This window comes from Molothrus aeneus, chromosome 3 (genome assembly GCF_037042795.1).
Source record: "Molothrus aeneus isolate 106 chromosome 3, BPBGC_Maene_1.0, whole genome shotgun sequence".
Lineage (NCBI taxonomy): Eukaryota > Metazoa > Chordata > Aves > Passeriformes > Icteridae > Molothrus > Molothrus aeneus.
This window is the reverse complement of record NC_089648.1, coordinates 1,065,790-1,081,602: the sequence shown is the minus strand read 5'-3', so window position 1 is coordinate 1,081,602 and position 15,813 is coordinate 1,065,790. Positions and strand designations below refer to the sequence as shown.

The window sequence follows — 15,813 nt, the reverse complement described above, 5'->3', positions numbered from 1 at the left end:
AATAATTAACTTCCACATTAGTGCTGATCCTCTGTCTCCAGTCCTTGGAGTGATTAATTGTTCTTCTTCGTGATGAAAAGATGAGGTCTCACAATCACGTTCCCGACTGTTAGAATGTGTTGTTTTTTCAGGTTTGCACACAATGTTTCTGAGTGAAAGCACTCATTTCAGATGACTAGCAAAGGTTTAAAGGTGTAAATGTATAAGGAGGTGAAAATGCATTTTTACCATAGTGCCTTGCATAGCAGAAGTGTTGCAAATGTAACAAGTTCTTTATTCTGTCTCACAGGATCCCAAAATACTGACTGCACTCGAGGCTGTTGGAAAATCAGAAAACGAGCTGGAAGGACGGATAGTGTGTGTTTGCAGTGGCACAGACCTGGTGAACATCAGCTTCACTTTCATGGTAGCAGAAACCACAGAAATAGCCAAGGTATTTCACAGTTAAACAGTGTGTTAGGGTGGTGAAAGAAGAGCTCATCAGCAGTGCTCAATTGTTTTTCCTAAAGCCTGCCTGCGTGGCTGACTGAAATACCTGGGTTAGTGTCTGCTGCCCCACTCTTCCAGAGGACAGCAAACATCCCTGTGGAGCATGTGAGTGTGCTGTGGTGAGGGAAACAGTGACTCTGTCAGCCTGAGCATGCACAGAGGGTTATCAGAGACACTGAGACCACTGTGTGCAGCACAGGGCATTCCCTGAGCTGCTCAGTGCCCCTGTGAGACCACTGTGTACAGCACAGGGCATTCCCTTAAAATACACACTCTTTGCTTTTCTTCTCTGTCTGTATGTATTTAGGATATTTAGGATTATAATCTGTTCTGCCTGTAAGATAAATATTAAATAGTGATCAGTATCACACACCTGGTAAATCCCCTCCTTTAAAACTGTTTGCTGAATGCAACATCACCAAGTCCCTTGCCAGACCTGGTTTATTGTTCATTGTTTTGGATCCATACCTTTGGAAGCACTGGCAATGCTGAGTAAACTCCTTTATAGGAGAAACACTTGTATAACTTACATGGGAACACTAAATTGATTTTACTGTGTGTATTTTCAGCAGACTTCAAGGGAAATAACATGTCAGAGTTATGTTTTGAAAGCATTTGAAAAAAGAAGTAAAGCAAAGGAGATGTTGGCAGCATTCACTTTCATACTCCTCCCAGCAGCATCTCAGATTTATTCTGGAAGCAGCTGCAGTTAAGTTTCTCAGCCACCTTAGATCTCAATAACCTGTATTAGACTAATTGGTTTGTGAGAATGTTGGCCCATTACAGAGGCTGTCACAAGAGATGAGCTCATTATGCTGTGGGGAAGATGTGGTGCTCATTAGCAGCCCAGCCTTATGGAATCATGCCACAGTGGGCAGGCTCTGAGCGGCCCATGGAACCCAGAGCCCTGCATCTGGGAGCCTTCCCACCAAAATACACATCCAGACCTGTCAGCAGTGATGATCCACCTCATCTGATAGGAGATGTGTGAGGCATGAGGGAGAGCAGAAAGCAGATAAGCCAAAAAAATCAATGCAGAGCTCTCTAAGTTGCCTTCACTGGGGAATTTGGCCTGTGCTGTGTTGACCTTTGGTATATGGTAAATACCACAACTTGCTACTGCACTTCTCTGCTAAAATGGAATTTTCTGGGAGTTATCTGCACATAGAAGTGCTCCTGCTTCATTCTTCCTGTTGTGTTCAGGAGAGAACATCTTCCTTGTGGGACACAGTAAATCCCCTGCAGAAGAACAAGCCTTTGCATGGCATTGAGTAGCTGTGCAGCTGCTGACTGCAGCTTAAAATAGGCCTCACATTAATCCAGGTTCAAAGCCCCTCCTGTGAAATGACAGAGGCAAGAGTTTGGAGGGGAAGGGGAAATGACTGAAGCTGGAGCTACCCAGATATGTGTGAGGGTTGTAAATGTGTGTAAGAATCCTGTGGTTTCTGCTGTCCCCCATTGCTGTGAGGAACAGAGCCTTGGTCTCTACCTGATTGGGATACTTTAAAATGGAGGAACTGAGTGGCAGATCCAAGCACAAAACCTCTCTGCCCAGAAAGGCTTCTGTAGGTGATAATTTGCAATTGGAGAAGAAGCAGTTGTTACCCACTGAAGGCGGGGTTGGAATGGGACTGGCTGACTGTGACAAGGGGAATTGGTGGAAGATCCTATCAGTGCAAGGAGTGGCACACTGGGAAGCAGGTTCTGCCAGGTCCCTGGCACAGGGTGGCACAGGGGGACAGTCCCTGGGGTGCCCCAGCTGTGGCAGTGGGCTGGTGCCTGCTGTGGGCAGGGCTGGACCCTCCCTCAGGCTCTTGTCACCTGTCCTCACTGTGCCCCTGGTGCTCAGCAGGGCTGGCCAAGGCCCTGCTGGGCTCCAAGTATAGCTACTCCAGCAACAAGAGTGTGTTTATTATCTCTGCACTTGTCTCCAAGCTCCAGCTCTGGTATTTACATTCTATCTACTTAAATTTTATTGGTGTTTTCAGCTGAGAAATTGGTTTTCATTTCCACTCTTAAAACAGCCACAAAATTGGGTGTACTCTGTCTCTGATTGCAAGCAGCTGTCACAGTCCACTCCTAAAACAGCTCCACTGTGGTAGTAGAGAGTGACTGTAAAAGGTGGAATTTAAAACCTGATGTTTGGAATCCTGATTAAATCAGGTTGTATAAATTATCCTGAGCTAAAATTAACACACACACATGCACACACATATATTAGGGATGAGAGCATATGTGTGTATTTTTCTTTTTTACTCCCCAGATGGACTTTGTGTGCCCCAGTAATTGGATAATCTGTTTTCCTCAGTCTAGGACAGTTGAAAAGGCCAGTGAGTGTTTGGGGGTGAATTCCCTTGGGGCAGAAGTGATCCAGTGGTGGGGTGAGGCCTCAGCCCTTGGCACATGGGCTGCCTGTCCAACACTGCCATTAGTCCAGTAAAGCTCTTGTACTTCAGCCACCCAAAATCTGGACTTCTTGTCTTCTTTGCTCACCCACTCTGGCAATGCACTCAGTGGCAGCAGCCTGGGCACATTGGGCAGCTCCCAGTACAGAGCCTGTGAGCCCCAGCTTTGCTGCTGGAATAGCTGAAGGTCAGAAGGATCCCTTTTGTCTGTGTGCAAGTCCTGGCAGTGTTTTCACAGCCATGTCCTGCTACAATCCGTGCTGCAGGGGGAGGTTTGGCACTGTCACCCCTCAGGTTCCTTGCTGTGGCTGCTGGGTGATTTTCCTGGAGCAGAGAGGAGTTGTGAGATGTTTGCACTGAGGGAATGGGGACATCTGCTGGCTGAGGGCAAGTGCCAGGGATTCCTGCCAGCCCACGTGTGTCCTGGGCAAGGTGGAAACGATTCTCTGGCTTCCTGAGCCTTCAGGCTGTGGAGCCCTTGGCAGCCAGTCCCAGACCTGAGCCCCAAAATCAGAGGGCAGTGCCTCCCTGGCCCTCCTGATGCCTGCAGTAGGTGGAGTGCAGCTTTGGAGAGGCTGCACTGGAGAGGGAAGGTAGAATCTGGAGAGGTCTGGCAATACTGACCCCATGGGTCAATAAGCCATGCATGGCCTTGTCTGGAATTTCATGAGCTGCAGGCTATGGTGCTTTTTAACCTTTCATTATTCTTGTCCTTTTTAACCCTGCCCAAATGAAAGGTTGATGGCTAAAATAGAGCTGGAAGGCCAAACTTATTTGTGCACCCTGCCAGTTGTGCCCGTGTTTCATCGGTGAACCTCAGCTAACACAGGGTCACTAAGTGCCTCAGAAGCATTTCAGTCTGACAGCAAAAGCTAAGAGAGTGCTTCTTTGATTAATTTTCTTGCCCCTTCTTCTTCTAGAGATGTTTGACAGTGTTTGATCTTGTCAGAGAAAAACAACACAGTGTTTGTTCCAGCCTGCAGTGTAGACTTTGGCCTCCTGTGTCAGCCTAAGGGGGTCTGAGCTTAAGATGTACTGGTGTTTGGTTTTGTTTCTTTTCATGGCTGTTCATTTTCTAGGATTAGATATCAGGGTCCAGATCCCTCTGTGAATCTGGAATAATATTTGTGTATATCTTGACAGATTAAGGGTACTGAACCCTATTTTGAAAATTGGAAAATATTCGGCACTAACATCAGTAGGAATCCAATGTACCCTGATTTCTATCAGAGACTTTTTTTTTTTCTAAGAACAAGGTGCTTCCTATTGGTACCTAAATGGTACCAATAATTGCTTCCCAAATGGTACCTCATTTCAGAATTCCACTTTTTACAGAATTTTCATCCTTTGCACAGGTAGTGACTTGAAAATGCTGAGGATGAAAGGAGAGAACTGATGATCTTTATCCCTGTTACTTATGTAGGTGTACAGGACTTTCAGCTTCATCTGTAAATTAAGGGGTGCTGTCATAGAATGCAAGCAAGGCTGCTGCTGTGTTTGCCTGTGTGTTAGCTGAGAAAAACCTGAGCCCTTCTTTCATCCCTCCTGCAAGGTCATCAGACAGTGTACATTAAATCTGGGAATGGTTTGTTGTCAGGAAAGCAATATACTGCCAGCTGGATATTGAATTCTGTGAGTATCTGTGTGCTGGATCACAGTACCCTGAAAGCAAGTATGAAGGCAGTATTAATTGGAGACTGTTCTGCCTCAGAGGGACAGAAAGTCTGACAGTGTTGAATGTGTTGTTGAATTTGGTTTTCCTTTGTATTCCTGGTTACTGTGGGGCAGCTGGTGGCCGTGGGCAGGGTGTGATGTGACACTGCAGGAGCTGCCGTGCCCAGAGCCAGGGGCAGGCAGCCAGTGCAGCTCTGTCAGCTGGAGCAGATGGGCAGGAGGGGCTCTGGAGCTGCTCCTCCTGCCCAGGGCACCTCACACCAACGTGGAGATGCTCTGGAGCTGGACACAGGCTCTGGGCTCCCTCCCCTGCCTGCAGCCAGCAGCAATGTGATGCTTCTGTGGCTCAGCAGTGTTTGGCTGGAGGTTTGTGCTGTTTTGCTCCAAAGGAGTGCAGTTCCTGACTTGGCATCTCTGTCAGGGAAGGGCATTAACACTGAGAAAAGGTTACAGAGACCTCTAGAGTGGGAACCATCATGACAACTCCTGCAAAAAATCACTCGGGAAGTGCTTAGTGGATTGATTTCTCTCTTCACTTGTGGTTTTTTCTAGCAGTGTTCCTTTTTGGCAGCTCTTCTAGATGAGCAGAAGTAACTCCAGAGCTGAGTGCTGGCCAGCCTTGCTTTTAAATGTTAGTTTTTGTTGTATCTGCTGTAGTTTTAATCCATTGCCTTCAAATCAGAATGGGTCTGTAGTGTTAGCTCCAAATGAAATGCTGATATGGTCAGCACTGCACCAGGGGTGGTTTTCTGGCAGAAACAAATGGCAGAAAGCCTGCAGCTTATTCCCAACGTGCATTTGGTGTAATTTAATTTTTGCAAGGGTTTTCTGTTTGCAGTGAATATGCCACTGAGTGGTTGGGTCAGTGTTGGAGGGCTGAGGAGTTCTGAAGGGCTGCAGAGCAATGCAGATCACACAAGGACAAATGTTTGTGTAGCTGTGACAGTGTTAGTGCAGCAGGAGTGTTACATTTAGTTGGTTTAAACAACAACAAAAACACCTAACCAAACAAACAAAAAATCCCCCAAATCCAAAACAAACCAGAAAAACCCAAACAAACCACAAACCCCAAACGTAGGCAGTTGGCAATAGTTGAATTTCAGCAGTTCTAGGAAATTGAATTCTGTGTAAGATTTGTTCAGGCAATTACCCTGGAATTATCACAAGCACCGTTCCTTTATCATCTGAGGTGAGGGAACATTTGCAGGAAAACATCAGTGTTTCCTAAGTCTGTCAGTGCTTTCTAGTTATATCAGTTCTAATATAAAGATAAAATAATATTACCTTGCCCCCCGAATCTTGCTTTCTTTATCTTCCTAGGCAGTCCCTGCAGCCTGTGACTACAAAGTCATCTTACTCATGCAGCTGCAAAAAGGGAGATGGGAGGGCAGACTCTGACTGGGGGTTATTCTCAAGCCCAAAAACACACCTAAGAAAACCCCAAATGCTGCCTTTTTTCATAAGTGATGGTTCTGTTTTTCAAATGATTCTCAGACACACACTTGATCTCTTTAAATGAATATTTCATGCAGTATTTATTTAAAAGGTAGCTTTAAAAAGAACACTTAAGTATTAACACATATCTTAATAAGTGACTACTTTTCCTAAAGTAAAACAGGTTTAATATTTCATGAGTACAGGGTCCCCTAAGTGTGTTGAATTGACACCTCAGACCTTGTTTTAACCCCAGGGATTTGCTGCCTGCAGTTTACAAAATGCCATTTCCCAAAGAGGCTAGTGCTCCTCCAGTATAAATCACGATTTTTTTCATCTGTCTTGCAGATGTACAGCACTCATTCATGAAAAGAAAAACACACTCATCTGCATCTATTTATGAGTGTCATATCCTGGATGCTGCCCAAGTCAGCTCAGGCTGCATGCACAGCATTTGGCCAGAGGCAAAAAGCTCCTTTATTCCCAAGGTTAATGTTTAGCAGTGGACCAAATCCCATCTCAATTCCACCAGTGTAAATTATCAGTTGAGTAATCCTAGTGTTACAATGGCATAATTGAGATGGAGCTTGGCTTGTAGCTCTGCCATTTTCAAATCTTGCCATGGCTTTTTCCTGCCAGGATTCTTGCTGAAATCAATGGGGGTTCATGTCAGGGCCTAAGCCTTAAGCTGCTTCTCTGCAGCTCTGCAAGGTTGGGGTGCAGGCTACAGCAGAAAAATAGATCCCTGAAAGAGGAATTACAGAAGTAAGGGCTGTAATGCTGCTGTTGGCTGCAAGTCATCCCAGGGATTATTTGCAATGCTGTGCATTTGAAGGATGAAAGCAAGCAGGGCTTGAATATGTAACAGGGTGTTGGAGCAGTTGTTGTGCCTCCTAGCTTATTGATATTTTATTTCACTCCTTTTCTAAGCTGGACCAGTGAAATATGTCCTCACACACTGGATGATGGTGCTCAGCAGGAGCTGATACTGCCCCTGCCACCAAGAGGGAGGCCAGAGTTCATACAGGGCATAAATGGAGGCCACAGCATAAATAAATATCAACTCAGCTAGGGCTGGTATTGCCCCTGCCACCAAAGGGAGGCCAGCACAGGTTCATACTGGGCATAAATGGAGGCCACAGCACAAATAAATATCAGCTCAGCAAGGGCTGGTATTGCCCCTGCCCCCAAAGGGAGGCCAGCACAGGTTCATACAGGGCATAAATGGAGGCCACAGCACAAATCAGTGAGCGATCATTTGCCTTGGCTGGCAGTAAACTGATTTATTGGCACTGCTGATCCCACATGTAGCATTTGGAGGAATGGCAAGCACTGTCCCTGTGCCTAGTGGGGATGAACAGTGATGGGTGAAATGGATGAACTGGGGCTGGGCTTTTCCATGGTATGGGCTGTGACCTGGCACAGGGTATGACCATTACCCATGGCTTCAAGGAGGAGCCTTCCCCCAAGCCAAACTTTCCTACTTCTCCCCTCTTCAGTTTTGCTGATTTGGTGTTTTGGTGTTCTTGTGTTTTTCAGCAATGGGTAGAAGGGCTTGGATCCATCATACATAACTTCAGAGCTAACAATGTCAGTCCAATGACGTGTCTCAAGAAACAGTAAGTTGCTTTCTTTCCTCCCCCTTCTCCTTTATTTTTCTGTCCTTGTGTTTTCCTTGTTGGAATTGGAAAAAAAAATTGCTTTTTGTAGTTTGACATTTACAAAACAGTGTCAGAAAGAAAATGGTGTTAAATGAGTTAAGAGTTTGTCTTTCATTGAGACTAAAGATGTCTCAAGGCTATATCTGGCACCTGCCCAGGAGAAATTACAGGAGAATTTATAACTGTTCATTTGATTTATGGTAGTGTATGTTTTAATTATTGGCTGGTTTGTTTTCTCTTTGATGCCTATGCAAGCGAAACCCCGTGAGACTTTCTCATCTTCACACTGGTGTTAATTGCTGTACTGATTTTTTTGGGCTGCTTTTTGCCTTTGCAGTTACAGAACTGCCCTGCCTCAAGCACTAAAAGGTTACAGAAAAATGTTTTTATTGCAGAACAATTATTTGTTTGTACTCATTTAGCAGACATGGCAACAAGTTAAACATAAGCATCTAGACCCCAATTTTAATAAGCAATGTTTTAAAAATATTTCATTCCTAATTTCAGCTGGATGAAGCTGGCCTTTCTAACAAACACAAATGGGAAAATTCCAGTTCGGAGGTAAGCACATTGGGGAGCTCTAGGTTTTTTCACTTCCTAGTTCTATAATTTTAATAAAATTCTGTGGCTTAATACTGGAATATAACATTAATGTTATTACTAATATATATGTATTAGTAAATACAGAACTAGATATTCTTATTTGCTCTCCTTGGTAAGCTAGGCAGGACTTCTTATCAGCCTAGTAATTTCTATTTTTTTTTGCAGTCCATTGTAATGAAGATATGAGTTCTTCTAATAGTTTTCAAAGTCACTTAAAGCTAAGAGCATCAGATTTCCCAGCCTGACATTTCTCAAACCCTGGGATGGGTTTTTCAGTTGTAAAATTTGATAAAGTACTTTAAAAAAAGAGCCATAAAAGCTTGCAGGCCAGTTAAGTAGAGGACAAAAAGGTACTTTTAAACTGCAGTTCCTTGGAAAAGAGACATATATGCATCTGCCAAAAATGCTCCTGCTTTTGTAGGAGCCCCCAGGATCATGTTTGGGTCTGTCCACGTGGTAAATGAGCTGTTGGGTTGTTGGGAACAGCAGGGCCAGAACAGCCTCTTTGCCCCTGCTCAGCTGTTAGCTATTACAGGTGACAGGTTCTCAGTCCTCTCTGGCTGGGCAATAGTGCTCCCCCTCCTGCTCTAGGATTCATTCTTGCCCATGCACAGAGCTGCTTTTCTCTTCACAAAGGACATGCCAAGCAGAGTTTTGGGGCATGCTGGTTTTTCATAGAGAGGAACTCACCAAAGGGAGCAAGAGGGAGGTCTTTGTGAGATAAGCCCCACACAACTTTTTTTCTTTTTCCCCAAGGGAGGAAAAGAGGATTTTGCATCTATAGAATCTGCAAAAAGACAGAGGGCCTGTCATGCTGCTTTCCAGGCTTCTTTAGCTTCATGGCTCAGGTGACACCTTGCCAGTGTTACAGCTGCTTCAGTGTGTTCATCTCCCAGCTCTCACAGGGCCAGCTCCCTGCTTATTCCTCACTCAGCTGCCACGAGGCACCTCCTGTGCAGGAGTCCCATGGGGAATATCATCAGCTGGAGGGTAACCAGGAGGGAGCAATTCCACAGGGATAAATTAATTTTCAGGCCTTTGCAGCTTTATGTCTGTGCTTGAACACAGAACCTATTCCACAGTATGAATTTATAGTGTGCTAGCTTGTCTGAAACTGTTTCTGCCTTTAAATATTTTACATCACATTTAGTGAGGCATAAATTGTCTCTGTTGGGCTCCAGCATCCTGATTTGTGTATGCAGGCTGTCTATTGCTTAAAAATCCAGTTCACTGGGTCCAGTGTATTAAATCTTTGAATTTGAATTTGCACTATTTACAGGTTAACATAGATCAGTCCCTAGCAGTTAATTTATTGTAAAAGAAGGTTGCATTTAAATTTGTAAGGGATCTGCTGTTCCATGGAGCTGAATCTCCTTTGCATCTGGGTACTGCAAGGAAGGTGCTGTCTTGGTCTGGGTGAGATGTGGCACATTTTTGGGGCTCACAGGGGAAGTGGGGTGTCACCCACTCAAAGGATGGGGAGAGGTGTCAGTGAGGAGAGGAACAGGAATGGAGGAGAGGAAAAAGCAATGCGCTCTGCAGGGCTGCACTGGGAAAGAGGGGGAGCCAGGGCCCTGGGGTGGGATGGCCAGGCCATGGGGTTGGCCTGAGCCAGCAGGAGCTGCTGCTCCTGCAGTGGGACACAGACACCCAGGGTCAGCCTGGGATGGGGGTTCACTGCTCCCCCCTTCCATGAGCCCTTGGTGCAGGCAAGGGGGGAGACCAAGAGCAGGGAGATGCAGGAGGAAGGCAGGCCAGGGAGCCCTGGGAAATGTGAGCCGAGTGCCTCTGCCTTGCAAGGGCCACCAAAGCTTCACATTTGCTCCCCGAGTGCCTCTTGCACTGGTTTAAACCACTGCTGCTTCCCCTCCAGCTGACCGTTCCCTTTTACCTGTTTAAACCCACTGTTATTTATTCAGCCCTGCTTCTCCTCCTCCTCCTGCTGCTGCTGCTGGCAGGGGCTCCTGGAGCAGTTGCTGTAGCTCTGGGGATCCAGATGGGAAGGTTTCCCTCTCAGGAACAGAACCTCCAGCAGGTCTGTTCAGCCACAGGAATGTGTATCACAAGATCCACCTGTATTTCATTTTTACACAGAAGTGCAGTAAAACACCAAGGGAAAAAAACCTCACCTGCAGAATCAGAGCTCCTTGCATTTCCTCCCAAGTTTGAAACAAATTGTGCATCTGTCACATTCCCCACAGGCAGTGATGAGCCTTGAGGAGGTGACACTCCTCAGGCTGTTGGTGGTAATGCCATAAATATTCCTGACTCCTTGGCTGTGCAGTTGGGAATTGCAAAGGCACAAAGATTTTCCCAAGGCGCTTTTGGATTTTAATGTATTCTGGGTGTAGGTCTGTTGCTATTGATGTGCTGTGTTTGGGAGAGAAGAAACCCTGGCAGTGAGCAGTGTGGAAACCTTGGGAGAGCAGCAGTTTTGCCTTTTGGGCTTTGATAGATTTTAGCAGTGTGAGTCTAGAACTGCATTTACAGCTCTTGCAAAGGCATGGCATTTGTAAGGTATTTTGTATGTTCCGATTTTAACACTACTGTAACAGATGAGCAAACAGGTCAGCATTTGTAAAGAAAAAAAATCTGCTTGGTTTCTTCAACTTTCTGCTGGCAGAAAATATATTTTCTATGTGAGTGAGTTGCACCTGCTTATCTAGAGCCTGGTTAGAAATTAGCTTTGCTCAGACTGTGCTTCTCCCTTCATATCACTACATTTAAAAGGGTTCAAGCAAGTCTAGGTTCTAACTATGAAAACACATAGTAAAAAAAAGAAAGAGCTAAACTATGACAAACGAACCTTAAATCTGTTTTTCAGTAGTTTAATTGAGTTAATTTGAAAGTAGAGGTTTCTTAAGTGTGTTTCATATTAATTACTCCAGAGTGTCTGGAAGAAATCTGTTGCAATGGTTCAGTGTTGGTTGGAAATCAAAGTCAGATAATTTCCTGTACAGTGTAGGCAGGTCAAGCCCAGCTGATCAGTTCAGGGGAGCCATGGTAGGAGATTGATTTCCACAGGTTGTGCTGGCTTGATTTTTGAGGTGGTGGTTGGAAAGTGCTGACGGTCAGAAGTAACCAAGTCATTTAATCATCAACAAGCACAGCAGAGTCGTATCCTCAGGTCCAGAGGTGGGAAGGACTTTCAATATTTATGAGTAAGTGCACTGGCATGTTAGCGGGAGCCCCAAAGCACTGCAGGTGGAACATGAGGAATGAACACCTGTGGGTGTCAAAATGAATGTAAATCTGCTAGGATGAAGTCTCTTCTGATGGAAGGAAAAGCAGTTTTATTTGCACTAGCCTTGGCAAAATGAACGTGTCACACTGTATTTTTACAATCTTTTCTGATTCATGCAATCTTCTCTACACTGCTGCTGTCATTACAAATTACTGCTGTGCTCGCTGTCAGCTTTTGAGAAATAAAAAAATACATTTGGCATCAAAAGTAAGTTCCCTGCAGCCATGGAATCTTGGCACACATCTGATTAATTACTTACACCAATATTACATGTTTTACAAGACATTTATTACTGGAGTCCAATTCATTATAAAAGACATAGAAATTTACAGGGCTGGAAATAGGTTGTGAGTTGTAAAGCTAACATTACTCTGTGGTTTAGAATTAGCAGGAAAAATAGTTGCCTGAGGATTTTTTTAAGAAACAAGTGCCTAAAGTTAAACTCAGTCTATATTTTAGTGAAAATATCTTGGTACATATCAGCTTTGGAAAATGAAACAGCTAACTTAGATGCCTAAATAGGGACATAGAAATCAACTGTTTTGAGGACCCAGTAAGAAGAAAAACATGGCTAAGTTTTGTTAAAATATTTTTTTATCATTTAGATATTTTCACTTCCTGATCTTAATTTTATTAGTATGAAAATATTTACATAGGCAGTTTAGAGTGTTTTGGAGAATAAAACAGCCATTAATTGCTATGGCAACAAATAGCAGCCACAATTTGTTTCACGTCTCTTGCCAAGTGAAATTATTTATTATGCATGAGATTGACTAAAAGTCTCAGCAAATGTTTGTCTCACTTGGTGATAAAGAGCAACACGTCCTTACCAGCAGCCATGGAGTGTTTGCAGTGTACAGCTTTTGTTGGGACACATCTTGGATGCACACTAGAGGTTCTCTCTCCAGATGACGACACCACAGTCAAGGGTTGTGGGTCACAGCACTGCAGCTCAAGCCCTGAGCAGAAGGCAGGGAGCTGTCAGGTGTGGATCCCCCCTTCCAGACCGAGGGATGATTCTGCCTCTTCTCAAATGGAATCAGAAAGAGACACCCCTGTTAACCACACCAAAGAGCTGCATTTCTGTGGGATTGATCTCATTGCAAGTGAAACCAGTCATGCATGGAGAAGCTTTGGGAAGGAGCAGGATGCTCAGCAGCTTGGTGGGAATGTTCCAGGGGCAGCTGGGAGGGTCTCTGTGCAGCATGGCTGGGACAGGGAATTTGGTGTTATTCTCCATGGCTGTGAGCTCAGGGAGCACTGCAGCAGGGATTGGGATTTGCCTGTGGCTGGGAGTCTGATAGCAGCAGCTGCTTGAAAAGGGAGGAGGAGGAGGGAAGCTGCCTTTGGGAACAGCCCCCTCTGTCTTGTGTGGCACAGTTCAGTGCCTGGCATGGAAGGGAAGGCAGCACAGCCCAGTTCAGTGCCTGGCATGGAAGGGAAGGCAGCACAGCCTCAGTTCAGTGCCTGGCATGGAAGGGAAGGCAGCACAGCTTCAGTTCAGTGCCTGGCATGGAAGGGAAGGCAGCACAGCTTCAGTTCAGTGCCTGGGGTGGAAGGGAAGGCAGCACAGCCCAGTTCAGTGCCTGGGGTGGAAGGGAAGGCAGCACAGCTTCAGTTCAGTGCCTGGGATGGAAGGGAAGGCAGCACAGCTTCAGTTCAATGCCTGGGATGGAAGGGAAGGCAGCACAGCCCAGTTCAGTGCCTGGCATGGAAGGGGAGGCAGCACAGCCCAGTTCAGTGCCTGGCATGGAAGGGAAGGCAGCACAGCCGGGAATGACCCAGGGAATCTCGTCCCTTGCAGCATCTGCTGCTTTGGGAGCAGTCACTGTACCACCTCACAGCTTACAAGAGCAAACAGAAGAGTGCTTTGCGTGGCTCTGTGCCCCAGTGCACTGGGGGAAAAGCCCTCGTTTGTTCTGTTTGCAGTTCATTATTCTGGTGTACTTCCTGATGGCTCGCAGGCAGAGCAGTGCTGCTCTCTGCAGCTCAGAGCCCTTCTCCCACTGCACTCCTACTTGGAGCTGCTTCCATTCATCAGCTGGAGCCAGAGGAAAGTGCTGGCAGTGAAAGCAAGAGAGAGCTGATTGTTTAAAAATGACTGACATTTCTCTGTTGTTTTTTTTTCTCTCCACTGTTTTTTGTTTTAGCATAACCAGAACCTTTGCATCAGGTAAAACAGAAAAAGTGATCTTTCAGGCACTGAAGGAATTGGGTCTTCCCAGCGGAAAGGTATTTAGTGGTAGTGAATAAGTGCTTTTGTGTACTAATAAGGCGATGACTCATTCACGTTTGTAGCTGTAATCGAAGTCATTTGCATCACAAAAAGCGTGCCTATTGCGTGTTACTTGCTAATCGCTGGAGGTTGTTTACTAGAGCCAAAATGTAATTAAATCTGTATGACACAGAGGTCCTTAAACCTCCTAGAGGAGGCTTCCCTTCTTTGCTGTCACAAACTACCTTTTGTTCATTTATGCTAAGTATATGAGCACAAAATATGCATGCAATGGATTGTTTTGTTGAATTTCTTGGACTCCTCCTGCCCTTTGCTCCCCTCCTTTGCAGAGCTGCTCTCCAGCTCTGTCCCACTTGCAGTGGGAGTCCCTGCCAGCAGCCCCAGAGAGGGGATGGCTTGAACTTTTGGGGTTTGGGTCGGTTTTTTTTTTTTTAAGCTTCAGAAGAAAAATAGGTTATTTTCCAGCTCTGTGTTTATGTAGAATTACTGTTAGTGTGAGGTTATAATACAAGCACATCTAACAGATCGACAATAAAGATGAAGTTAGAATTACTTTGAGAGAGTACAAAAGAAGCCAGGTAAATTTATACTTGGGAAGGAGCTAAACCAGTTCTCAGTTGCTTTTTTCTGATATAAGGTATTCTCTTGGGAAAAGAGCACATAAGCTCTCTTTTCTGGGTAAATGTACCTTTGCATTTCTTTGCAGAATGATGAAATTGAGCCTGCAGCTTTTACTTATGAGAAATTTTATGAGCTTACCCAAAAGATATGTCCCCGAACTGACATAGAGGACCTCTTTAAGAAGATGTAAGTTCAAATTTAATATAATCTTGCTTTAAAGACATTTTGTTGTATTTTTAGTCCATAACTGATAGTGACAGAACACTGTAAAATTTGTCTACCTTGAATCCTAGTGGCATCAGCAATACTTTAGAACAAGCTCCAGCCTATGTTTTACCCCTTCCTCCCTTCTCAGACTGTTAATGTAAAAGTTCACTCTGTATTTCAGAGCAACTTTTACATGAGTTAAAGGAAGCACCTGGAACTATTTTTTTTTTTGCATTGGCTTTACTAACTACTGTAATTTTAACTTGCTCCTTTAGATGATTAACACAGTATGTGAACTAATTAAATAAAGTAAGAAATTTGAAATTTATTCTCAGCTGGAGGACTTACATGTTGTTTTTATGATGTGATGTTGTTCAGGGATAGGAAGATATGTTGTGGGAAGTACTGATAGACAGTCAGCATGTTTTCTCTGCCTGTTCATTTTGCGATTATACAGCTACATTCAAGTAGAAAAGAGTAGGTGGTTTTTAAGTGTCAGCAATGTCAACATGTAAATCATACCTTCTGTAGCATCGTGTACAAAAACTCACATTCTCTAATAAATTCCTTTTCAGCAATGGAGACAAAACTGATTATTTAACGGTAGACCAATTAGTGAGCTTTCTAAATGAAGTAAGCTTTTTCATACATTAACTCCCATCCCAGTCTGTCTGCAGTGGCTTCCTCCAGCTCCCCATTGCATGCCCCGTGCCCTTCCTTGTGTGCTGTGCTTCTGACCTGCTGATCTCCCACTGGGGCAACATCCAGGGGCAAAATCAGCTCAGCCCTTGTGCTCCCCTGCTCTCTACACCTTGGCCCTGCAGCTGCCCCTCCTGGTTCCCTGTGCCTGTGTTGTGGTGTGTGTCCTGTGTGGTTTGTGCTGTCTATGCTGCTCGTTCCTCTGAAATACACCCAGAATTGGATTGCAGTTATTTTACCTGTAGGACCCAGCTAAATACATCTACTAGTCCTTCTAGAATAGTAGAAAAACTGAAGTAGGTGTTTATAAACAGGGATTTCATTCTCCTCAGCAGTAGTATTTCAATCTGTTACACAACTAAGAGCTAAGAGGGTATTTTAAGACTTTGTATATGATTTTTAAAATACCATGTGTGCAGAATAGGAGGAAATATTTTTATTGCTGTATTTCCAGAATGCAGTTGTTGGCAGAAGTATTTAGTATTTCTTAAAAGCATCATGAGTGTGTGAAGTAGTTCAATAAACACTGTGGGCTTGGCT

General features: G+C 44.6%; 1 protein-coding gene across 4 annotated transcripts in view; it reads left to right on the top strand.

Moving 5' to 3' along the window:
- PLCB4 (phospholipase C beta 4) overlaps positions 1 to 15,813 on the top strand; it is a 179,187-nt gene that overhangs the window by 105,047 nt on the left and 58,327 nt on the right. For all 4 annotated transcript variants that reach the window (XM_066546012.1, XM_066546013.1, XM_066546011.1 and 1 more), the window contains 6 exons: positions 290 to 433; positions 7,542 to 7,621; positions 8,171 to 8,224; positions 13,661 to 13,742; positions 14,453 to 14,553; positions 15,150 to 15,207. In XM_066546012.1, the coding sequence (XP_066402109.1) occupies positions 290 to 433; positions 7,542 to 7,621; positions 8,171 to 8,224; positions 13,661 to 13,742; positions 14,453 to 14,553; positions 15,150 to 15,207 (519 nt within the window). The remainder of the gene's footprint in view (positions 1 to 289; positions 434 to 7,541; positions 7,622 to 8,170; positions 8,225 to 13,660; positions 13,743 to 14,452; positions 14,554 to 15,149; positions 15,208 to 15,813) is intronic.